This window comes from Genypterus blacodes, unplaced genomic scaffold (assembly GCF_046128005.1).
Source record: "Genypterus blacodes isolate CSIRO-AG114 ecotype Tasmania unplaced genomic scaffold, CSIRO-AGI_Gbla_v1 ptg000054l_1, whole genome shotgun sequence".
In the NCBI taxonomy this organism is placed as follows: domain Eukaryota; kingdom Metazoa; phylum Chordata; class Actinopteri; order Ophidiiformes; family Ophidiidae; genus Genypterus; species Genypterus blacodes.
The window spans coordinates 1,510,718-1,532,533 of NW_027466866.1; the positions used below are offsets into that span (position 1 = coordinate 1,510,718).

A 21,816-nucleotide genomic window follows, 5' to 3' on the forward strand; every position below is an offset into this window, starting at 1 on the left:
GGGGGAAGCTTAAGAGACGGGGCTTCAAGAGCACAGAGCTTGATTTGTCGGGGGCGAAATGTTGTCGGTGCAGCCCTGCGTGGGAGGCCGGTGTCACAAAGGTCCTGTGAAACACCCAGCAGGGACGTGGCACTGCCCTCCCCAAACATCCCCACACCATGGCCCCGACATCACTCCAGGGGCCGGCAGCAGCCGAGGGTGAGGATCCGTCCTCCCTAGAGCAGAGGGGGACCCGGGCGGGAGGGAGGGAGGGAGGGAGGGGGGAGTCGAGCCTTGGCTTGTTAAATGCTGCAACAAAAAGCTTGTGTTGTTTTCTCAGAGCCACCGTACTTTGACATGAATCATAATACTTTCATTTGTTCAGTTTTAGTATTTACGTTTATTTATTTCAGGGCTGCTATTTTCATGATGTAAATGAACAATGTCACAGAGATACTTATCGAAAAAAACAAAACCTTGTGTTCTGTCGTTTTGGAACATGTTAGAATCGAATTCACACGTCTGTCGCAACAAAATAGATCCCAAGTAGGCAATAAATTCCATAATAGAGTTTTTTCTTCTCATCAAACAGTGCGAACACTAAAGTCGAGCTCTTAGGTGAAATCCAGGATGAATGTATATTTTGTAAAGTGTAAAGTATTACAAGTGAGGAGGGTTTGTACAGCAGGATGCCTGTTCTGAAATCTGTGATGGGATGTTTGGATAAAGAAAACTATTATGGGTTTGGTTTTCTTTCTGCCGTTTCTTTGTTAAAAACATGAAATAAAGACATAAATTGGGGCGGGTGGGGGGATCAAAAGCTGTGAAAAATTGTTCGACCTACTTTATAACCAAAGACGCAAAGCTGTGTAAGTCGTTTTGTTCCATTTTTAAATGCACACTCTATATTTTTTCTACTTTCTCCTTCCCTATATTTGTGTTGCTGTTTTTTTTTTTTTTTGCATGTTCTGCATGATCTATAATCAAACCACTTTCTTACCTCACGTTTTTATCCAGCACTCTTATTGTGATGTCAAGTTGTGTGTCGGTGAATGATTGTAGAACGAGGGGAGAAGGAGGCAAGGAAGGAAGGGAGGGTGGAAGAAGTAGCCGAGGGTCGTGGGGAACGGAAATGGAACAGTGTCTGTGTGGGATGGAGGGAAGAGAGGAAAGGAGGAGCCATCTTTTTGTTTTCATGTAAATGCTGTTTTGACTCGTATGCAGAAAAAAAAAGTTTTTTTTTGTTACATAGCAGATTTTAATGTATTTAATGAACGCAGCATTTAGGTTTTGATTGTAGTGCACCAACACCGACTTTGCTTACAATGAAAAATAATAAGATGACAATACCTGGAATAAACAAACGGAATCTGTTGGAACATTTCACAACTGAAGCTGGATCCCAGTTGATTGTGTACGAACATATTATGGGATGTCCTGTCTGCGTCACGTCTTTTGTGCCTCCTGTGCCGCCGCCTGCTGTCATCAGGCGGCCTGGTTTCTCTCTTTGTGGCTTAGAACCAAACCAAATGGTCGGTAAATTGTACAATCAGTCATCTTTCTACAGGAGGGAAGTTCCCTCTCTGCAGACGGGCTTGTTTCTCTTTAGTCTTTCTTTCTTTTTTCTTTCTTTTTTGTTTGAAGGAGATGCAGTGTACATGCCAAGTGTACTGTATGAAAGTGATCACTGAGCCTTGGAGAAAATATCTTAACGCCCTTGTAATGTGCTGTTCAGACGATTTTAGTTTTAAGTCAAAAATAAATTACTGTTTTATTATAAATGCTGGTGTCTTTTTATTGGTCTCATTTAACCACAACATTACAAACGCACTCAAAATCAAGGCTTTTGTATCAGAACATCTTCAATGCACCTTGACTTGACCCAGACTGTACAAAGCCCTCATTGTTGTGATGATGGTTATGAATGAAGTAATGTGACTATAAACGTCATTGCATATGACTCCCATACTCATCATGATCAAACTATTCAGTCATGCCTCTTACCCTCCGGATAGGGATTGATTGATTATCTGTGAGTGTGTATACGTCATAACATATGACGTGTTGAGATCATTGAGCTAACAACGCTGAACTATTCAAGGCTTTTAATACTGAGGCTCTGTTATGCTCTTATCCAGATCCAGAGACTCATACAATGTAGCAAGTGGATTAGTTAACAGGTCACTGCGTTCCTGAGCAAAGTGACACTCGCACAGAAGCATGTGTGAAATGCGAAACGACTGCATCCTTGGCGAGTCATCACCTATGTGACAGGGCTGAATTAGTGCTTAGCGTTCGCTCATAAAGTTATTTTCAAACAATGCTGGTATGTAACTTCACTGCCTTCATCACCTCGAGCTGACAGAGCCGATGCAAATCTCGGTACAGAAATATCTTGTTAACTAAAGTGTGGTTTTCACTTGCTCGTCAGTGTTATATCATTTCAGAGATCAAATCTGACAAATACACACACATCCATTTCTGTAATTGCTTCTATTCTCAGACATTTCATCAAGTTAACTCACATAAGATATCAAACATGGGGAAAATTCAGTACACAGCACTGTATCAAACATCCCAACACAACAACAGTCTGTTATAATCCAGTGCTTTATGATTTAAAATATGATCAACAGTTTTTGCTGTCATTTTGTTTGGCCTTTTCACCCTCTTATCCTGTTTTCTTCTTGAGTCTTGTAATCAAAGATTTGATGAAGATATCCCACAGAACAGTATGAAGAAGAAAAAGCTACAGTGGTACTGACAGTGTGTGCGTGCGTGTGTGTGTGTATTATTAGTACATTAAAGACAACTGAAACCAGTTATTTTCCATCTCCAGAATGACTCTCGTGACTCTGGCGACACACGCAACGAGAGCACGTGTTGTAGTTGCCAAACACGTTGCACACATCCAATTTATGAGTTTGGAAATGGAATGAATGGCACGGCAGCAGAAAGAAGCAGTCTTTAATAACGACTCATCTTGCAACTGTAATGAAAGAAGCTTGGCACTGGATATTTACTGAAGGATCTTCCAAACCTTTCCTTCTGTGCCTCTGAACAGATCTGCACTTGCACACGTTGTACAGCCATGGTAGCTGTTAACTAATTATCATGACACAACTCATTGGATATGCTGAAATAACAAATGGTGATCATATCAGTTTAGACAATTATAATTATTATAATTATAAATGTTGTGGTTGAATTACAGGAAGTGTTACTGAATATTGTTTCCACATGATCATGACTTAATGTTTGGTTTAGATGAGCTTAGGTGTCCTTAAGATGCAATCACTCAGCCTCTGGGCCCTCAGAGAAACAGGTGTGACAGAAGAGAACAGAGCAAGAAGAATCCTTCAGCTCCCAAATGCACAACAAGTAAAAATATTACAATTGTACAAATGACACACAATTGTTGCCAGATAATAGCCAAATGATAAAAGAGATGAAGAATGAAACTGGTTGGTTTAGTTTTTGATAGATTTTGCCGCAAGCTTTCTTTTATTCTGTGTTTGTGCCAAGACAGGTTGCTGCTCTGCCGTAGCTCTGTGATTAACTGCTGGGTGTGTTTTCTAGGTCACTGACTGAAGCTTTAAAGCCAAAATCAATATTTAATTTTCCCTTTAATGTTGTTCACCTGACTGTGTGTTTGATCATCTAAACTTTTGATTCTAAAGGCATGAAAGAGAGAATTAAAAGCACATAAATTTCATACCACAATAAACAGAAAATCTGTATTTATTTATGTATTCATCCACGAGCAGATGTTTTACTTTTCCAACACTGCTTAGAATGACATGATTGTAAGAAGTTACATGTCCTTAATATTTGCTGTATAAATCACATTCTCATTATCATCATTATTATCATTATTATCATTATTATCAATATTATTATTATATTATTATTATTATTATTATGTTACTTTTTTTTAAATGTGTCACCTTTGTACCTAAGGTTACAAAGTGCTCAATTCATCAAGCCAAACTTAATGAAATGTAACAGAAAAATGTGAGAAAATTCATAATTAATAAGATAATTTGAAAAATATTTGTAATAACTTTCATCTATCTGATGTTGGTCCAATACTAGTTTTGTAAACCGCATAGGTTTACAAAGTAGATTCCAACTTTCTTAACATTTGTGATTTTATACAATACTTTTTATTGGAAGAACTGTGAAATTCTGCAGAAATGGTGTAAAAATGCAGTCACAAGATCAGTTACAACATCTCTCTCTGAGAAACGTCAAGTTTTCTTCCTCGAAAGACATTTCTAGAGATTGATTGAATGTGTTAAGATTCCTCATTCCCCCCACAATTATCTCGCCTCAGCAGCACGAAACCAGACAAAAGAATCCACAGTTTTAAAGTAAAAAATGTCACAGTTAAGGGAAGTCTTATGTAAACCTCAATTCTGGTTAGTTCATTGGAGTGTCCAGTGTATGTACATGTGTGCCTGCATGTATTATGTAAGCACAATTATTCACTCTTAGGTCATCCACAGACCAACCTAAAATGAGTGGTTAGATTTCCTGTTTCAAGTTAAACATGTTCCCGACTCTCTATTGCCATCAAGTGAAGGAAAAGAAATTCACATAAACTTTTATACAAGCTTACCTGTTAGTTAGAGTTTAAGGCTTTGGCGCCATCACGCGGATAGGATGTGAAAGTGGTGACTCGCAGGAAGGACCAATGCTTTGCTCTACTTCTGTTGTGTTCATGGCGAATTATAAGCATAAAATCCTGCACAATCCTAACCCTAATTAATATAATATATTAATAATAATAAGAGGATATGAACGAAAGTGTGTGTGTGTGTTTGTGTGTGTGTGTGTGTGGGTGGGTTTGTGTGTGTGAGAGGGAGAGAGGGAGGGAGAGTTCAAATACAAGTCAGCAGTGGTGATTGCAATGTCGTTTATTACCACTAGATGGCAGCAGGATCTAGCGTTCAATCTGTGTACCATAAACTGCCAACGTTTTGCTAGAAAGTTCTTTCTGATTCAGCCACCCCGCCTCTTTTAACACTTTAGAAAAATGTTTACATCTGCACAAGGAGAAATAAATTGTCTTCCGGGGTAAATCGGGTGATGATTACAGGGTAAAAAGTGGGCCGAGCGCCGTGTTGTCTCCTCCGCCCCCTGCCCGCCCGGTGACAGCAGCATGTCATGCGGCCTCTCCTCTGTTTTGGTTCCTTGCTGTGACAGGCGAGTAGCGATGGCGGAAGACGGCGAGTCCACGTAGCTCCTGCAAGCTACCCTTGGAAGCACACGGGAGGGGAGGAATTGGCGAGGAAGCTGGCGGCTCGCTACGGCCCTCGGTTTGCCCCGCTGGACATGGAGATCACCGCCGAGGGAGAGGCGGAGGAGCGCAGGTGGGTGACAGGCGGGGCTGCTCCCGGTGCCCTGGCTAGCTGGCTACGGCGAGCAGACCGTGGGGGGTAAACTGAACCGAACCTAACCCCACAATGTGTTTCAGAAAGCACATTCATCGGTTGACTTAAGAAACGATTAATGCTATTAATAACATTATTAACGACAGCAGATGAAGCGCTGCGGACTGGTTAGCCAGGCAGCTAGCGACTGGCTGCTTGTGCTAACGTTGGACACCTAGCTGCAATGCTAAAGCTAACAACCTTTCATGTCAGTCTATTACAGCGAATAGTTAACATTTTTCATTATTTTCTCTATCCAACTACCGAGCCGACTAATTACGGTTTATTCGGGCTTATTGTTGTGAAACACCACGTTAACAAGGCTCTACTTAGACGATTTAAGCAGTACGTGTTGTCTGACTGCATGTTAGCATCGTGCTAGCCTCTGTCAGTTGTAGCTACCTGGCAGTTTGTTTGTGAGGAAGCGAAACCTGAAATATGAGACAAGTTTAAGATATCTTGTTCCCTTTTACTTTACTTCCTCTTCCTCCTGAAGTTTAAACATGTGCTCTTTTAATACTTACTAATGTACATGTATGCCTTGTCCCTTTAGTATTTATTAATTAAATTGATCAGTACGTGCACAGATTATTGGAAAGTCGGATCACTAACTAACTAACTAACTAACTGACTAACTCCTTGTTGTATGTTCACATGCACATAAACACTGGGAGAGTGAATGAGTTGTGAAGTTAATCTTTAATCCCAACTACCTACTCATTGTATACCTTCTAGTATTAAATTGACACACTCATACACACTCAAACAAACTCTCTCCTTGCAAAAATTCATCATTACTCTACTCCATGTGAGGAATGTCCCACAACATTCTGCCACTCTCTGCAGGTTACACGATGTAATTCGATTATCTGGGTAGTTGAACTCGTGATAGTGCTGCTGTTAAACTGCTAAACTGCTGTTTTAGGTCTAGTTTGCCTTTTTAGGTTAGATTACGGACTAAGGTTGAGATTTATACGACACGTTTTAACAATGCCATAAAGACTTAACATGCAGATGGCTGAAGCAGGTGACGCTATTGTGTGATTCAGTGTCTGTTTGCATTCTTTGTGGAGGTTAGATCAGGTGTCTGTACGTCAGACACTGTATAGTTGTCACGTAGTTGTGTTGCTGCAGCGATGTGATTAGTTTGCAGTAGAGGTTCAGTTGACTGCTGACTGAAGGAAAAACAGAGGAAGTCCTGTACATGAGCAAGCACTTTATGGCTGTGGGAATGTGACCTGGGAATGTTTAGTTTAGTGTCATAACAGAGGTTTGGAGCTGAAGCTTTGCTGTGTCCTAAAGAGTAAATCTGTCTAAATCTGACGTGAAACAGCCTCTTTTAAATGATGGGAAATGAAGGCAAGTGGACATAATTCAACTCTTTCTGTGCTCAGTAAAGAGCTCTGCATGTGCCTTGCTCAGGGGTCTGCTTGTGAACCAGTAACAGGACAGTGTATGTGATGGTGCACCTTGTGATTGCGGAAATCAACAAGCTGTTCACAGTGAGGTCAGCAGCTCCACTTATTCACTGAGCTCAGAGGAAAATGAAGTTAGACGGAGTATTAATTGCTGATGAGCAGATTCTAAATTCCAGGAAAGATTATGAATACTCGCCATCTGTTCCAAGCCACCACAAAGTGCTAACATCAGCACATTTTCACCTCCTTCCCCATTGCTAAACTTCCTGCTTTCTCTCTCCTTCCCCTCTTCCCCCCCCCGCCTCTGTTGTTTTGTATCCCAGGAGGGAGCAGTGGAAGTTGCTGTCCAGCCTGAAGACCACGGTGGAGGGACTGGTATCCACCAACAACCCCAACGTGTGGTCGCGCTACGGCGGCCTGCAGCGGCTCCACAAGGACATGAATAACATCCTGAGCCACGGCCTGAAGAACGAGCAGGTCGGCGCTCAGAACAACGTCACCCATGATATTCTCACTTATGTTATTTTGCCCTCATTTCTAGTGTTATGATATTATCTCCTATCAGTTGCAGTATACAATATAGAGGAAGCTGAACTGTAGGCACCAGTACAAAGCACCCTGTAAAGGCTCATTGTGTGTACTGGAGCTGGTATTGTGTGTAACTGGGGCACGGTGTCCTCTAAGGGTTGGCTTTGTGTTGTAGGTGTACTACAAACAGAAAGACTACTGGCAGTTTGTCTGGTGCATTCGCTACATCAGCCCCCATCTGGCCTCGCACGTTGAACAGGTACGATGTCACAACGCAAACTGGCCACCGCTCCAGGAGACAACACAACACAACAAGCAGGGCGGTTTCCCACCCGCTCGTTGTGTTGTCGAGCTCTTTACTGTTCCACTTGTGAGAGACCCCTTTAGCCCTTTGACCCCATTCTGTGCGAGTGTTAAAGGTGAAGCGAAGGGTTGTGCAACAGCTCTGCCAGTTCACAGCTGTAATCTAATTATCTGGCTCACCGGCTCCGGTGCTGCTGAGTGCACCGGGGTCAGCCGTGATGTAATTGTCATGTGATGATTGGTTTCTTGTTTGCCCTCCTTTCCTTTCCTGTCTATCTGTTTATCTGTCTATCTATCTGTCTGTCCATCTCACACATTGGGACATTTCCTTGTGCTTCTATCTCTGCTCTAATGTCTTCTTTCCCTCCCTCCCTCTCTTTCTCCGTCCACCCACAGTTCAGTCAGCTGGAGCCGGTGCACAGCAGCGGGATGAGGAGCGGTGGCGAAAGCTACAAGGCTGAGCGATGGCTGCTCCACAGCTTACAGGTTCACATGCTGTCGGCTCAGCTGCGACCTTTACTCAGGCATCTGGGACACACGCGCAAATACTACAACGGTGAGGAACACGGTCCGGTTCGGGCATTCATATTCGTCGTCTATGCGTCTCTTATCTCTGATCCTCTCTCCCCTCTCTCACGTCCCCTTCGTGTTTTCCCTGTTGTCCCGTCTCTTATCTGTCTCGTTGCATGTCCTAATTTCTGTCTGTCTCTCTCAGATGAGGCCTTTCTGCTGAGCGAGCCCCATGTGACCGCCATGTTTCAGTGCCTGGAAGCCGTGGAGCAGAATAACCCCAGGCTGCTGGCCCTTGTAGATACTGTCGGGGTGGGTCACACGCTCACACATGCACACTTTAGAATACACACCACCATTGTTTTGTGTTGTTACTCTTTGTTTATGGCTCTGAGCGTTTTTGCAGTTTTTAGACGGTCACGCAGAACCGAGGGTAACTGTCGGGACAAAGCCTGTATTATTTCTTAATCTCCTCCCTCCTCATCCTCTAGCTGTCCCCGCTGAAGAGCTCGCCATGTTTGGGCCTGCTGAAGAGCCAGAGTCTGTGCGTGTTGCCCGGCTCCAGCGGGGCCTGGAGGAATGCCGACTCAGGTCCCAGGGGCCCGGCTCTTAACCGCAGACTCACCTACTCCAACTGTTCCCTCCGAGACGCCGACACCACCTGCCACGCTTCTGGCACCACCACAGGGGGCTGCTCCCAAAACAGCAACGACACCAGTGAGCAGACGTTTGTTTGTGGAATGAATTTGTGGGGGATGATGGTTGGTTTCTAATCTAAAGTGTAGTTTCTGCTGAATTGCTGGAAGATGCATATCTAACATACTGTTAGTTGATGGACAGACGAGCAGACAGCAGTGATGACAGTACGCCCTCTGAACATGGGTGCAGTTATATTATAGAGGTCAAACTGTGGAGCCGTCAGTGAAGATCTCGGCGAAGAGTTGAATTATGCTCCAGGCTTCATGTGACTCTTTGAGATTGTACATTGAATGTAGCAAACAAAGAGATTCTTTAATCAACGTGTGTGTGTGTGTGTGTGTGTGTGTGTGTGTGTGTGTGTGTGTGTGTGTGTGTGTGTGTGTGTGTGTGTGTGTGTGTGTGTGTGTGTGTGTGTGTGTGTGTGTGTGTGTGTGTGTGTGTGTGTGTGTGTGTGTGTGTGTGTGTGTGTGTGTGTGTGTGTGTGTGTGTGTGTGTGTGTGTGTGTGTGTGTGTGTGTGTGTGCCACTATGAATACACCACAGTTTGTATGTGAATAGACTTACTGATTGAACCATACACAGGCCCGATTGTTCCAGCCAGGACAAGATCGAGAAGTGCAAAAACTAAATGTGCTGATATGCCTGCAAAATTCAATCAGAATTAGTTGTGCTCATTTAAGTCACTTGACTGATTTGCGCTGCGTTCCATAACCATACTTATCAAACAGTGCTGTTGCCTGTTTTTGGATTTAATATGGATTCTTTCCCAGCTTTGAATGTGTGGAGCCTGGTGAATGTGAAACAGGCCTTTAGTGGAAAAAGTCCCCTGATCATTCTTGGATGATGATGATTTGTAACAGTTTTTTTTCTCTGGTTTGCAGAAACTACCTCTTCAGCCAGCACCCCGGGAACTCCCTGGGTGTGTGTGTCTGTGCCGGGGGAGAGCGAGCAGGCTGTAACGTCCCCTCCTGGCCCCTCGGTGCTCCCGCGCATCTCGCTCACGGAGTCCCCGTCGCCCACGTCCCTTCAACCTGAGGCCGGCGACTCGGGCGAGGGTGAATACGATGACGGCCCGGAGTACCTGGCTATCGGTAACCTTGGGCAACGCAGTCGCCGTGACTCTCAAAGCTCGGCCCATAGCAGCGATCAGGGGCAGAACCAGGACCCTACCGCCGGAAAGAGTGCCGTCACTCTGCCCCCTGCCAGGCGTTTGTCTTTTTCTGAGGGCCAGAGAGGTCCAGGCCGAGGGGCGCGAGGACACACACGCTCATTTTCTGACACGGGCATCAGTCAGAAACTCAGGCAAGGTGAGTTCACAAGGTGGTAACTTACACGGCAACTGCGTTTGCACGGTAATTGTGTTATATTTATAGTTTTAAGAAGTAATCGTTTGGAACTCATCTGGTTGCAGCAGTAAGGTTTCAATTGAAGTTGTTTAATCGAGGTTTCAAGTATCTTAGGGTTTATATTTTTGCTCCCTGCAGCTGGTCGAGACGCAGTTTGGTTTATTATTTGCAGAAAGGTTGAATAAGGTTCATTTGAGATTTAGGTGGTGATGACAATGGCTCAGCTGTCTGGGTTCTTTGTATGCGCCACATCCTTTTTCTGAAGGTGCCCACTTCCCGTAAGTATGTAAGATCTGTGCTCTGGTCACACAATTCCCCTTTCCTGGCTTTTTAGGTGCTTTTCTCTCTGCTCTCTCTCTCTTTCTCTCTCCTTCTCTCTCCTTCTCTCTCACCTTCTCTCTCTTCTCTGTTTTTCATGCAAAAGGAGGGGGCCAACGGAAAATCACCATAATAATTGAAGATCCGGTAGCAGGTTGGCAGTGCAGTTGTTACTGTGCTCCATCTCTAAACACTCCCCCCCTCCCCCCACCCTCCTTCCTTTCCTCCGCATGGTGATGTGTTCACCCCTTTCCTCCCATTCTCAGCTTCGCCCTCAGCTCTTGATTTGTACGCTTTATGTTTCAGATTCTCCTTTTGTTCTTTTCTTCATTGGTTGTGTTTTGTTTTGGGTCAAATGGATGTGATAAGGCCAAGGCCACATTACTGATTAGTTCTTGTGTTGTCGTGTGTTCATGCACACATTTCTCACAACATGATACAGTTGAGTTACTGTAGCTTTTGGCCTGATAGGAGCGTGACATCACCCACGAAGAAGATTGTAACAAGCCACATGTCAGGGTCAGAGATAGTAAAGTTGCTTTCCTGTATTCATTACATGACAGGATGTTACTTTTTAATTAAATGGGAGTGGACAAAAGTGTTGAAACGCTACTGGCTAAAGAAATTCCCACACAGTTGAATTAATGCTCCTTTGGCACAGTGTCAACAGTAGTATTCTTACTTTTGTTATTATTTCAATGTTTATCTATTCAACCTGAGATAATGCAAGACACTGATTCTTAGTGACCACAATGAAACATTACATTTCAAATCTAATTTCCTTCATGGAAAGTAATGAGCTTAGAAGACTAAGAAGTGTTATCTCTCATAATGTCTGTCAGCAGTGGCGGAGGTTTGACCTGTGTGTCCCCGTGTTCAGTCATATTTATGTCTGCATGCACTAAAGTGATCCATCTCCATCGATGTGTGGATGTCGGTCAGTAATGAAGGCTTTAAACCGGCCTTTAATCACTTCCTCTCCATGGTTTGTGTACATACGGCGACGCATGTTTCCCCCTATTGATTTTGCTGAGTCATGGCATTCAGCCGATAGGAGCCTCTTCTCACGGCCCCGTTTGCTTGTTTAGAGTCGACGGGTGGCGACTGCTGTGTGAAGAACTACAGCCCCTTTGCACCTCAGTGCAGCGATGTCAGCTCCTCCGGTTCCCTCTACATGGAGTCTCGTGAGTCTGACGGTTTGCAGTTTGCAGTACCTAACCAACGCCTGTGTTTTGTTTACTGTTATTGCTTTGGTAACATAAGCATCACTTTACCTGCTGTAATTCTCTCTCTCTCTCTCTCTCTCTCTCTCTCTCTCTCTCTCTCTCTCTCTCTCTCTCTCTAAGTGGTACTGTTCATTATTTTGTCTCGTGCATTTTGATGAAGTGTCTCATAAACCTAAGAATTTATTTTTTAGCTACACATTTTTATTCTAATGATTGTTATGATTAACTTGTGCAGTGTCATCATATGTTTAGGGATTTTCATTTGTTGACCTGCTCATGTTTGGTCACCTCAGATGGGTCTCAGTACAGCAGTGATGGAATGTTCAGGAAGCCGTCCGAGGGTCAGAGCCTCATCAGTTACCTGTCAGAGCAGGACTTTGGCAGTTGTGCTGATCTTGAGAAGGTTGGGCCTTGGTATAATTACTTCATTAAAAACAAATCTATTGGATGAAATGAGACTGATTCATATAGTGAGAGCATCACATGTCAGTCTTCCCCCCCTATTGAGCGCTCATCCCCTCTGTGCTCTACAGGAGAATGCTCACTTCAGCATCTCGGAGTCCCTGATTGCAGCCATTGAGCTGATGAAGTACAACATGCGGCGCCAGGAGGAGGGGGCCGAGGAGGAGGGCGACAGTGACTCTGAGATCCAGCAGCTCAAGCAGAAGATCCGCCTTCGGAGGCAGCAGATCCGCCGCAGCCGCCTGCCGCCCTGTGCAGCCTCTCAGCACGGTAAGCATGTACTGGCACCTTCAACCGGTGCTGTGGTAACATAGGTGACGAAGGCAAACCTGGGAATGCGTTTCCCACAAAACAAATCAATCAAATATCCTCCTTCTCTCCTCACCTTCCTCCCGTGCAGTTTTCCACTCCACTGACAGTGGAGGATCCAGGAGGAGCTCGCAGGATTCCTACCAGTCCGACTCTGGATCGGCTGAGGAGGTGGAGGAGTTCGAGCTACGAGGTAGAGAGAGGGAACGCCTGACACCACTAACACACAGAGGAGAAATCTATACACAATTATTACATTTTAGATCAGATTAGAAGAAAAGTTTTTGAGTGTATCTTGGAACTTTATCTAAAACTGTCTAACCAAACTTTAATTCTATTTTAATGTTTAATTTTGCCAGTGGGGAAGTCATTGTATGATTGAGTGAATGATTTGTTTGTTGTCATAATCCATCACTTCATCATCGCTGACTCCATATGCCAAGCAAATGATTACGGTTTACCACGGACCATACAGAAGTTAATGTGGGCCGGAGCACAAAGGTCATGGAAGGCGACATCACTGTGACTGTAAAAGGTTATATTAGTCTGAGTATTCTTACATTCAATCATGTTACTCTGAGGACACTGTGATTGAATAGAATGTAGCTGATCAGTGGAATCCTCTGGTACATTTCATGCAGTATCCGCCTGATGACTTTTCTGTGCTCTGCTTCTTCAATATGTCAAAAATAGTAACTAACTACAGAACGCAACAAACATAATAATGCAAAATGCTGTGAAAACTACTCGCATTTCTGGTGGGGTCTTGTTTGTGCATGTACTATGTGCAAAGGTTCCTTATGTGTGTGTGTGTGTGTGTGTGTGTGTGTTACCGGGTCTTTGCGGGAATGCACAGCCACATGTGCATGCAGACATGTTGGGGCTGTATGTGTTTGCATATGTACACACCCATGCCAACACAGCAGTGCAGGGTGACGCTCGCCTGGGAAACCTGCGGTCTAACCCAGCGGAGGATTTGTGTGTCAAATGTTGTGGTGTTTGAGTGTTAGTTTCTGTCTCTCAGATGGCTGTGAGGGCCAGTCCCTGCTGGCGGTGTCTCAGAGCGGCCTGTCCCTGTCACTCGCATCCCTCTTCTCAGGTATCTGCAGGCGGGACGTGTGGTCCGGGCTCCACAGCTACGCATAGACTGCCCCCTCCCCCCCACTCTCTCTCTCTCTCTCCCTCTGAGGGGAGGCTAATGGCTCCAATCCAAACTGACAATGGCTTCCTCTTTCATCCCATTTAACACTGAACCTTTTCAGTTTATTGCCTAATTTCCTCCTAATCATATGATTACAGTAAGATCGATTCTGTCCCAAAGCTGCCATTGTACTCAGCTCAGACACATTTCACAGATTCTTGCTCTGATAATAAAAAAAAGAATAATTTGCAGTTTATCTGTGGCCTGGTGGGACATTCACTCTCTTACACTCCCAGGTGTTTCCTCTTCAGTCTCCGTCCCTCTGGCGGAATGTGACTTTACTGTTGTCAGTTTGGGTGCCAGCCAGCCGCCTCCTTACCTCGGCTAATTTATGAGCTTTGCTGTTTGTCTTGCGATGCTTGCTCCAGACTTGTGGTTCTGCAGGAGTAGTAACGTTTGTGTATGTTTGTGTGTGTGTGTGTGTGTGTGTGTACCTGCCGGACTTCAGGGGCGCTTATGGGGAGAGGCTCGTCAAGTATCCAGTGGCTTGTTTTTATTTATTTATTTATTTTGAAGGCTCCAGAATTTGTTGTAATATCCGTCCACCCATTTCATCGACCCATCCATTATTCAAGCACTTCCATGGTGGTGTGATTGATGATCTTTGCACCTCCTTCATCACGCTGTGGAATGGTAGATGGCAGGAGTTGGGGCTGATAAATGGCTCTCATAAAACACACCAGGTGTTTTTCTGTCCGACCGTACCTGCACTTTGGTAACATATGAACTTGGCACCAGTTAATCAGTTTATCAGTATAATGTTGCAATCTGATGTAAAACCAGATTTCACTTGGCTTGCTTGATTGTTTAAAGTGATGTTTTTCATCTGATGAAACTTATGAAAGACTATACTGTACAAATGTGTGTGAAGACCTTAGGACATCAAAGTTAAGTCAGTAGGAACGGTCGTGTGTTGTCGTGTCATCGTTTCTGAACATATTTGTCAGAAGATTGGGCGAGATCAACACACTCGCGTGATCTTTTCCCTGCTATTCAAATTACAAAGTGTATGTTTGCTTGTGGCTATTTTGCATCTTCTGCTTCTTTGTTCTTTTGCGAGAGGCTTCAGTGAAGCAGACTGAAAGGAGGCCGGCACCCTGAGTCAACAGAATTAGTGAAAGTATTGCATCAGATGATCATCATGTAATATCCAGGCCAATCAGAATCAGATTAGTGTTGTAAAGTTTTGTCCTGCATGTAACTACCTGCCTTCTACTTTAACATGCTGTAAGTTCTGACTTTGAAATCAAGCAGCATGAACAAACGTGCAGGAATGTTGACGTTCGCATTTAAAGAAGCCTTTTGGAGTCGTATGACAGGTCACACAGTCCAGCCCTGCCAAACCTGTACTGCTTCTAGTTTGCCTTCTCCTTGTTTCTGCTGTGCTAGATAGACAAATCCTACCATGGAATTCCTCTCTGCTTTTCCTGCATGCTTGGATTTAATCCGGGATGTGTCAGGGAGTTCTTCAGGATTCTTTCCTCCCCCTGATCACATCTCATCATCTTAGTCATCATCTTACTGTAAATGATCCAAACCTGTGGTAGGAAAGGAATGGCAGCCATTAGTCATTTGTGGCTAAATTTTGTGTCTTCTCACAACTCACAGTTCTTTACTCTAAAACCCCTCAAACATGAAGTTGTTAAGAAAGCGATCTTTTAGTGTCCTTGGCTGCTGGACAGAAGTTAATCCTCTCCTCTCTCCTCTTGCTTCTACACCTGATGTCTCCTTACATTTGCGCTGCTGTGTCTTCCAGATGCAGACATTAAGCGCAGTGTGAGCTCCAGCAACAAGTCTTTCCTCAGCTCCGACTCCATGTAAGTCCAAAATTCAGGCAGGTGAACTTTGCTCCGCTACATATTTTCAAGAAAATGTAAAAGCTCATTTTTGTCCTCTTTCCAGTTCTCCCTCCTTCCTCCAGTCCAACTCTGCTGAGTCTGTAGCCATGGGTTTGCTCAGGCAGTTTGAGGGAATGCAGCTTCCCGCCGCCTCCGAGCTCGACTGGCTGGTTCCGGAACAAGATGCTCCACAGAAGGTACAGACTCACACACACACAGATGCACACACTCTCCTTCCTCGCACACAGGTCTTCCGATGGTAACATCAGTAGTTAATTCTTCTTCTGCTTCTTTACAATCTGCTCCTTAGCTGCTGCCCATCCCAGACTCTCTGCCCATCTCACCCGATGACGGCCAGCACGCCGACATCTACAAGCTGAGGATCCGCGTCCGGGGCAACCTGGAGTGGGCGCCGCCGCGGCCACAAATCATCTTCAACATTCACCCTGCACCCAAGTGAGTCCAACGGCCTCAGCTATCTGCTTTGAGTAGATTTATCTTTCTGTCCACTGTGTTCTCCACCTTTAATTCTGTATTTTTTGTGTTGTGTGTGTGTTTCTGCCAGGAGGAAGATCGTTGTGGCTAAACAAAATTACCGCTGTGCTGGATGTGGCACCCGTATCGACCCAGGTACAAGCAACAACCCTAGAAATACATATCTAATAGACCAAAATCTTGTAAGCTATGGTTGTTACATGCAATAAGGTGTGCAGTTAGTTTAAAAGAATGAAAATCAAACTCCATCACATATGTTTTCATGGCTTGGTGTCCTAATCATGCTTGACTTTTATTCGCATTTAAAATCCTCGCCCTAGATTACATCAAGCGGCTGCGCTACTGTGAATACATCGGCCGGTACTTCTGCCAGTGCTGCCACGAGAACGCCCAGGCGGTGGTTCCGGGCCGCGTGCTGAGGAAGTGGGACTTCAGCAAATACTATGTCAGCAACTTCGCCCGGGATCTGTTGAGCAAGATCGCCGGGGACCCGCTGTTCAACCCCAACGACATCAACAGCGGCCTGTACAAGAAGATCAAAGCCCTGGAGGCCGTCAGGGTGAGTCAGAATCATCAGAGCCGATAGAAAGCGTTTTTGTTAACTATAAAGCATCAAAGCGTGTTTAGAACATACATATGTGTTTATGTGACTCACTGTTTGTTGCCGTTATTGTTCAGGTCCTGAGGGTGCAGCTGTTCCACATGAAAAACCTCTTTAAGACGTGTCGCCTGGCCAAAGAGTGAGCGACGACCACAATCAAGTCTACTGTTACGTTTACCCCCTATGTTCTATTTACACAACAACCCTGTGTGTGTTTCTGTGTGTCCCTCAGGGTGTTGGAGCAGTTTGATTGCCTCCCAGGTCACCTGACAGATGACCTTCATCTCTTCTCTCTGAATGACCTCAGTGCCGTGCGCAGCGGCGACCTGGCTCCCCGCATGAAAGAGCTGCTCAAACTGGGCACCGCTCACGTCGCCGGCTGTGTGGTAAAATAGCCCCTCTTCTTTTTCCCAGTTATCCAGCCACTTGATCAAACATGTTTGTGCTCCTTTGAATGTAATGGAATCGCGTCAGTCAATCGTTTATGATCAATACATCAGTGTCACCTTTGCTCTGCCCTCCTCCAGCTGTGCCAGGGGAAAGGCTTCGTCTGCGAGTTCTGCGGCAACGGCAAAGACATCATCTTCCCCTTCCAGCTGAACAAGTGCCAGCGCTGCGAAGGTGAGCCCCCCCCGCTGGCCGGTCTGGGCGGCCTGAGATTCCCCTTGACCCGTCCGCCCACAGCGCCTCCGTGGAGAGACTGGAAGTTTTCCAACCCCCGCAGGCTGGAGAGGGAACTTACCCAGGACAGGAGGGAGGGGGAGGGGGGAGAGGAGATAGCTGCAGAGGAGGGATGGAGTGAGGGAGTGGGGGAGCGAGAGGAGAGGGGCGACGCAGGGGAGAGGCTGATAGACGCCACAGAGGCGAGACGGGAAAGAAAAAGGACGGAGAAGGAGGAAGAGAATGGAAGAGTAGAGGAGAGCAGAAAAGAGGAGGGTGTGAAGTGTGAGAAAGATGGAAATGTGCAGAAAAGAAAGGAAAGTGTCAGCTTGCTAAAGGTCCTTCACTTAGACAGACTAACAAAGAGCATCGCTAAAACAGACAGACGGGAGAGTTCAGCCAGCGACAGTGAGACACGGGGCAGCACGGAAAGTCTGGAGGACGTAGAGACGACGAGAAACAAGAAGAAAGTTTTTAAGTTACCGAGTTTTGAAAAGATAACCAAGGGTCTCTTAAGAATGGAGGTGGAGATAGGAAGGACTGAAGTGAAAGAGGAAGAGCGTGAAGCAGTATTACAAGAGAAAGGAAAGGAAAGTGAGGTAGAAGAGCAAGCGGAGGGAGAGAAAGTTGAGACGCCAGGTGAGAGGGAGGGGGAGGCCGGGACAGGAAACACGGAATCTGGTGCATTAAAACAGGAGAAATTCCCATTTATGAAGTTGCTGAAATCGCAGCAGCTCTCCTTTATTTTCTCCCGAGAGAGAAGCGGGGCCGAGGCAGGCGGGGGTGGGGACAAAAAAGAGAAGGACAGCGGGGAGGAAGGTCGCAGGAAAGAGGCGGCGGTGGTAGAGGAGGCGGCGGTGGTAGAGGAGGCGGCGGTGGTAGAGGAGGCGGCGGTGGTAGAAGAGGCGGCGGTGGTAGAGGAGGCGGCGGAGACGAGCGCTTCCAGCTGGAGAGCCCGCAAGAGCCGCAGAGCCGTGAGGCTCAGCCGGGGCAGGAGGGTGAGGGAGGAGAAGGACGAGGGGACAGAAGGGGGACAAAGCACAGAGATAGATGAGACGGACGCGCCTTAGGGAGGGGCGGGGTCAGAGTAAGAGCAAAGTCTACTCACTGAAAGGGAAGACGAAAGCTGAAAGATGAACGCGTCTGTGCACACAAGAGGATCAGGTGACCTCCAGTTTGCTTCCCAGCACTTTACAGTGCAGACACAGATCCTGACTATCAGACAGAGTTTGTTCACATTATTGTTGGAACGCTTCAGGAAAATCTGCGATCGTGGCCGTAATCGGTCTGATAAAATTTTTGAATGTCTCAGTAATGTTCTCTGTGCAGCCTGACCAACTTTGTCTCCCGCTTTGCTCTAACGTTCGGCAACGTTCGGCATCCTTCGGCCTGAGTTTGTTTCGCTCCTCCCTTCCTGTTTTGACATTGACTTCCTGGGCACAGAGCTGGTGACGGTCTTCTGTCTTGGTCTTGGTCTCTGAGGGGTTTGCAGAGCGGCACGTTGGTGTTGGTGTGTGTGGTGCTGTAGGCTTCCTGCTGCTTGTCTTTGCCTCTGAGCTGCTGCTGCTGCTGCTGCTGTTGCTGCTTTGTTTCTTGGTTAGTCTTTGGTTTGGGGGTAAATCCTCTCTGGCTGGTAAAAGACACCAGGGTGCAGCAGCGTTCATTAACGTTTACACTTTAGTCTGTCATGCATTTCCGATTGGACATGAAATGGCACGTTTGTTGCCAGTGTTTCCCTCTGAGTCGAGGCAGGAATCCAGCCAACCTTCTTGTTGAGTCTGGTAGATTCGGCGAGTCAGAGTGTGTGTGTGTGTGTGTGTGTGTGTGTGTGTGTGTGTGTGTGTGTGTGTGTGTGTGTGTGTGTGTGTGTGTGTGTGTGTGTGTGTGTGTGTGTGTGTGTGTGTGTGTGTGTGTGTGTGTGTGTGTGTGTGTGTGTGTGTGTGTGTGTGTGTGTGTGTGTGTGTGTGTGTGTGTGTGTGTGTGTGTGTGTGTGTGAATCAGCAGTAGTCTTCTGTTCGCATGCAAACCCGACGGCTCTGAGAGGAAACATTGGCCACTTGTTTGTGTTTTTATTTTAATTGAGATCATTTCATTGTGCGCCTGTGAATATTGTTTCAGAATGAATGTGTACATTGTGATTTTTAGTTGCTTTTATTAATTATTTAAGATCCACCACCCCACCCACCCTCATGTGAATATGGAATAAACTTGTTGAATTTTATTTTGCTCGTCATGTTCAATCATTCCATGTTTCGGTGATATTGTAGAGACAAAATCAAATCAAGTTCTTTGGTTGAAGATGAAACCTTTGAGGCAGTTTAGTGGCTCTTAGGGGGTTAAAGACTTTGATCTGGGGCGTCTGGTCTGGGTGTGTCTGGTCTGGGCGTGTCTTGGGTGCGGTGTGCAGACTCTGAGACTTGTCCGCTTGCTTCCTCCTACCTTCTGTCTCGCTGTCTTCCAGCTCCTCTGCTTTTATATCCGCTCACCTCAGTCGTCCTCCCTCAGGTCTGAGTGTGATTGGCTGTGCTGTTGGGCCGTCCCAACGCCTCCTCCCACTGTCATCAAAGCGGTCAAACAGGTTAAAACTGTCGCAGGCCGCGTCAATGTTTGTCTAAGCGAGGTCGGATCCTGTGTCTCTGCTGATCAGGGATCTCTGCCTGAAGGCTTTGGTGTCTAACTTTGTGGTTCTCTCTCCCCTCTTTCAGAGTGCAGCGCCTGTTTCCATCGCAGCTGTTTCCGGACAGGCAAGGATTGTCCTCGATGCCAGCGGCTGGCAGAGCGGAGGGAGAGGATGGCGCGCAAAAACATGGAGGAACAGGAGGACGAGGGAGGCGGGAGCTAGTGCCGGTAACCCAAGAGACGCACGAGACTGAAGAAAGCACAACACGACCATGATTGTAGTTACTCACCACCTCCCTTTCTGCTCTCGCCCTCCTTCTTTTTCGGGGCCACAGCACAAAGTGCAAACATTTGTTTTGGTCCGTCTGGGTTGCCAGATGTTTGGGGGGGATTTAATCTAAATGCTCCGACAGCTGGAATGAAGGCTGTCTACTCAGGACTATAGTAACGCTTCCTCAAGTCTTCCTTCGCAGCTTAACACGTGTGCAGGCACAGTTATGTTCACCAGTGTATTAAAGTTAATATAAAGACGTTAGGACTAAGCTGCAGGATAGAAACAACCATTTAGCGACCAAGTCATTTAGGCAGCCAGTTAAGAGAAACGTGCAGTAACCATCGCAAACATTAAGGCAGGTTTCAGATCTGCTTCAGACAATCGCAGCTTCTTAGATTCGTGACCCTAAAATGGCAGAATTAGAGGAAGAAAAGCTCAAATAGATCAAAGTTTAAATGGTTTAACAGATGATATTTACGTTGGGGGTTCTTATTTTAAGATTTGGAGACATTGAGGGTTTTGAATTGATCCCTTTTCTTATCCCCAACACGTTCCCCTCCCGTTTTAAGCTGTTTTAGCCATAACCCGCACTGTATGTGCCTCTGGGACCAGTGCGCTCGCCAGTGGAGTCGCAATAGGGATGTGAGAGGAGAGGAGAAGGGCTGGACTGAGGGAGGCGCTCAAGAGTCCAAGTGTTGCAAAGATTTTTTAAATGAAACTGCAAATGCTCCATATTTGTGCTGCTTTGTGTGCGCTGATGTTCCGTGCGAGTGTGTAGGTGAGCGAATAAGGTTATTGTAAAGAGAGAGAGTGTGTGTGTGTGTGCAGATGTGTACCTGCTGTAGTTGCGGCCCTTTTGATGAAGGTTGCATCAGCCGAATCAGCGCTTAATCTTTTTTCTAAGCCGATGTTTTTTGACTTAATAACAAGAGTCCAGGTTATTGCACTGATCCAGTCTGTTTTAGGTCGGAGGGGAAAGTCGGGATTTCACTTTTTTTCCGGGGAGTTTTTTCCGATGTTCCTCCGTAGAACACGGATCCTCACCCGGTCACGTGTTACCGCACGGATCGTGTCACATGGATAACACTTATTACGTTCTCAATCCAAAATGCAGACGTCACTCTTTTTGGACCGAATTATGTTTCATTGACAGACTTGTTCAGTGCTCACATGTTGTTTGAAAATGAAGGAAAGAAACCACTCAACTCTCCTCCTGGTACAAATGAATGGTTGAAAAGCTTTTTGTAGTCGATGCTCCACAGTTCCATCGAATCATGATCACACCTGACAGACAGCTTCAAGCAATAAATGTTGTTTTAAGTTTTATATTGACATCCTGCCCCTTGGTAACGGTTTGATTTGACCTCTGACCCCCGCTAACGCCCCCGTCCGCTCAGCAGACTGCTTGTCCCTGGACTGCCTTGGGACGTTTAAAGTGCACTACAGAGAGATTTCTATTAAAAACCTTAATTATTATGACTATTATTTGAGTTAATTTGCCTTTGTTCTCTAATTATGTTGTCAATAAAAGACTGGCCAGACTGTTGATCCGTAACTCCTGTGTTTTCATTTCAGGACATAATGAATCTCGGTGCT

The 21,816-nt window shown here is 45.7% G+C and overlaps 1 protein-coding gene across 2 annotated transcripts; it reads left to right on the plus strand.

Moving 5' to 3' along the window:
- The first annotated feature begins 5,051 nt into the window (after positions 1 to 5,051).
- rubcn (rubicon autophagy regulator) lies at positions 5,052 to 21,766 on the plus strand. 2 transcript variants are annotated; one of them, XM_076151215.1, is made up of 21 exons: positions 5,052 to 5,354; positions 7,156 to 7,309; positions 7,536 to 7,619; positions 8,060 to 8,219; positions 8,379 to 8,485; positions 8,665 to 8,890; positions 9,753 to 10,178; positions 11,624 to 11,719; positions 12,055 to 12,164; positions 12,295 to 12,493; positions 12,624 to 12,725; positions 13,557 to 13,631; positions 15,490 to 15,550; positions 15,636 to 15,768; positions 15,882 to 16,027; positions 16,137 to 16,201; positions 16,387 to 16,625; positions 16,745 to 16,806; positions 16,900 to 17,053; positions 17,195 to 17,288; positions 20,033 to 21,766. In XM_076151215.1, the coding sequence occupies exons 1-21, from the start codon at positions 5,317 to 5,319 to the stop codon at positions 20,167 to 20,169; spliced, it is 2,868 nt and encodes a 955-aa protein (XP_076007330.1). In that variant the 5' UTR covers positions 5,052 to 5,316; the 3' UTR covers positions 20,170 to 21,766. The 2 variants fall into 2 exon arrangements, with proteins under 2 accessions (XP_076007330.1, XP_076007331.1); XM_076151216.1 differs by lacking the exon at positions 13,557 to 13,631.
- The last annotated feature ends 50 nt before the right edge of the window (positions 21,767 to 21,816 follow it).

Coding starts and splice junctions, on each gene's coding strand:
- rubcn (XM_076151215.1), top strand. CDS start 5,317: ATGGAGATCACCGCCGAGGGAGAGGCGGAGGAGCGCAG. Junction 10,179..11,623: donor CAGTCAGAAACTCAGGCAAG/GTGAGTTCACAA, acceptor TTGCTTGTTTAG/AGTCGACGGGTGGCGACTGC. Junction 16,807..16,899: donor ACGTGTCGCCTGGCCAAAGA/GTGAGCGACGAC, acceptor TGTGTCCCTCAG/GGTGTTGGAGCAGTTTGATT.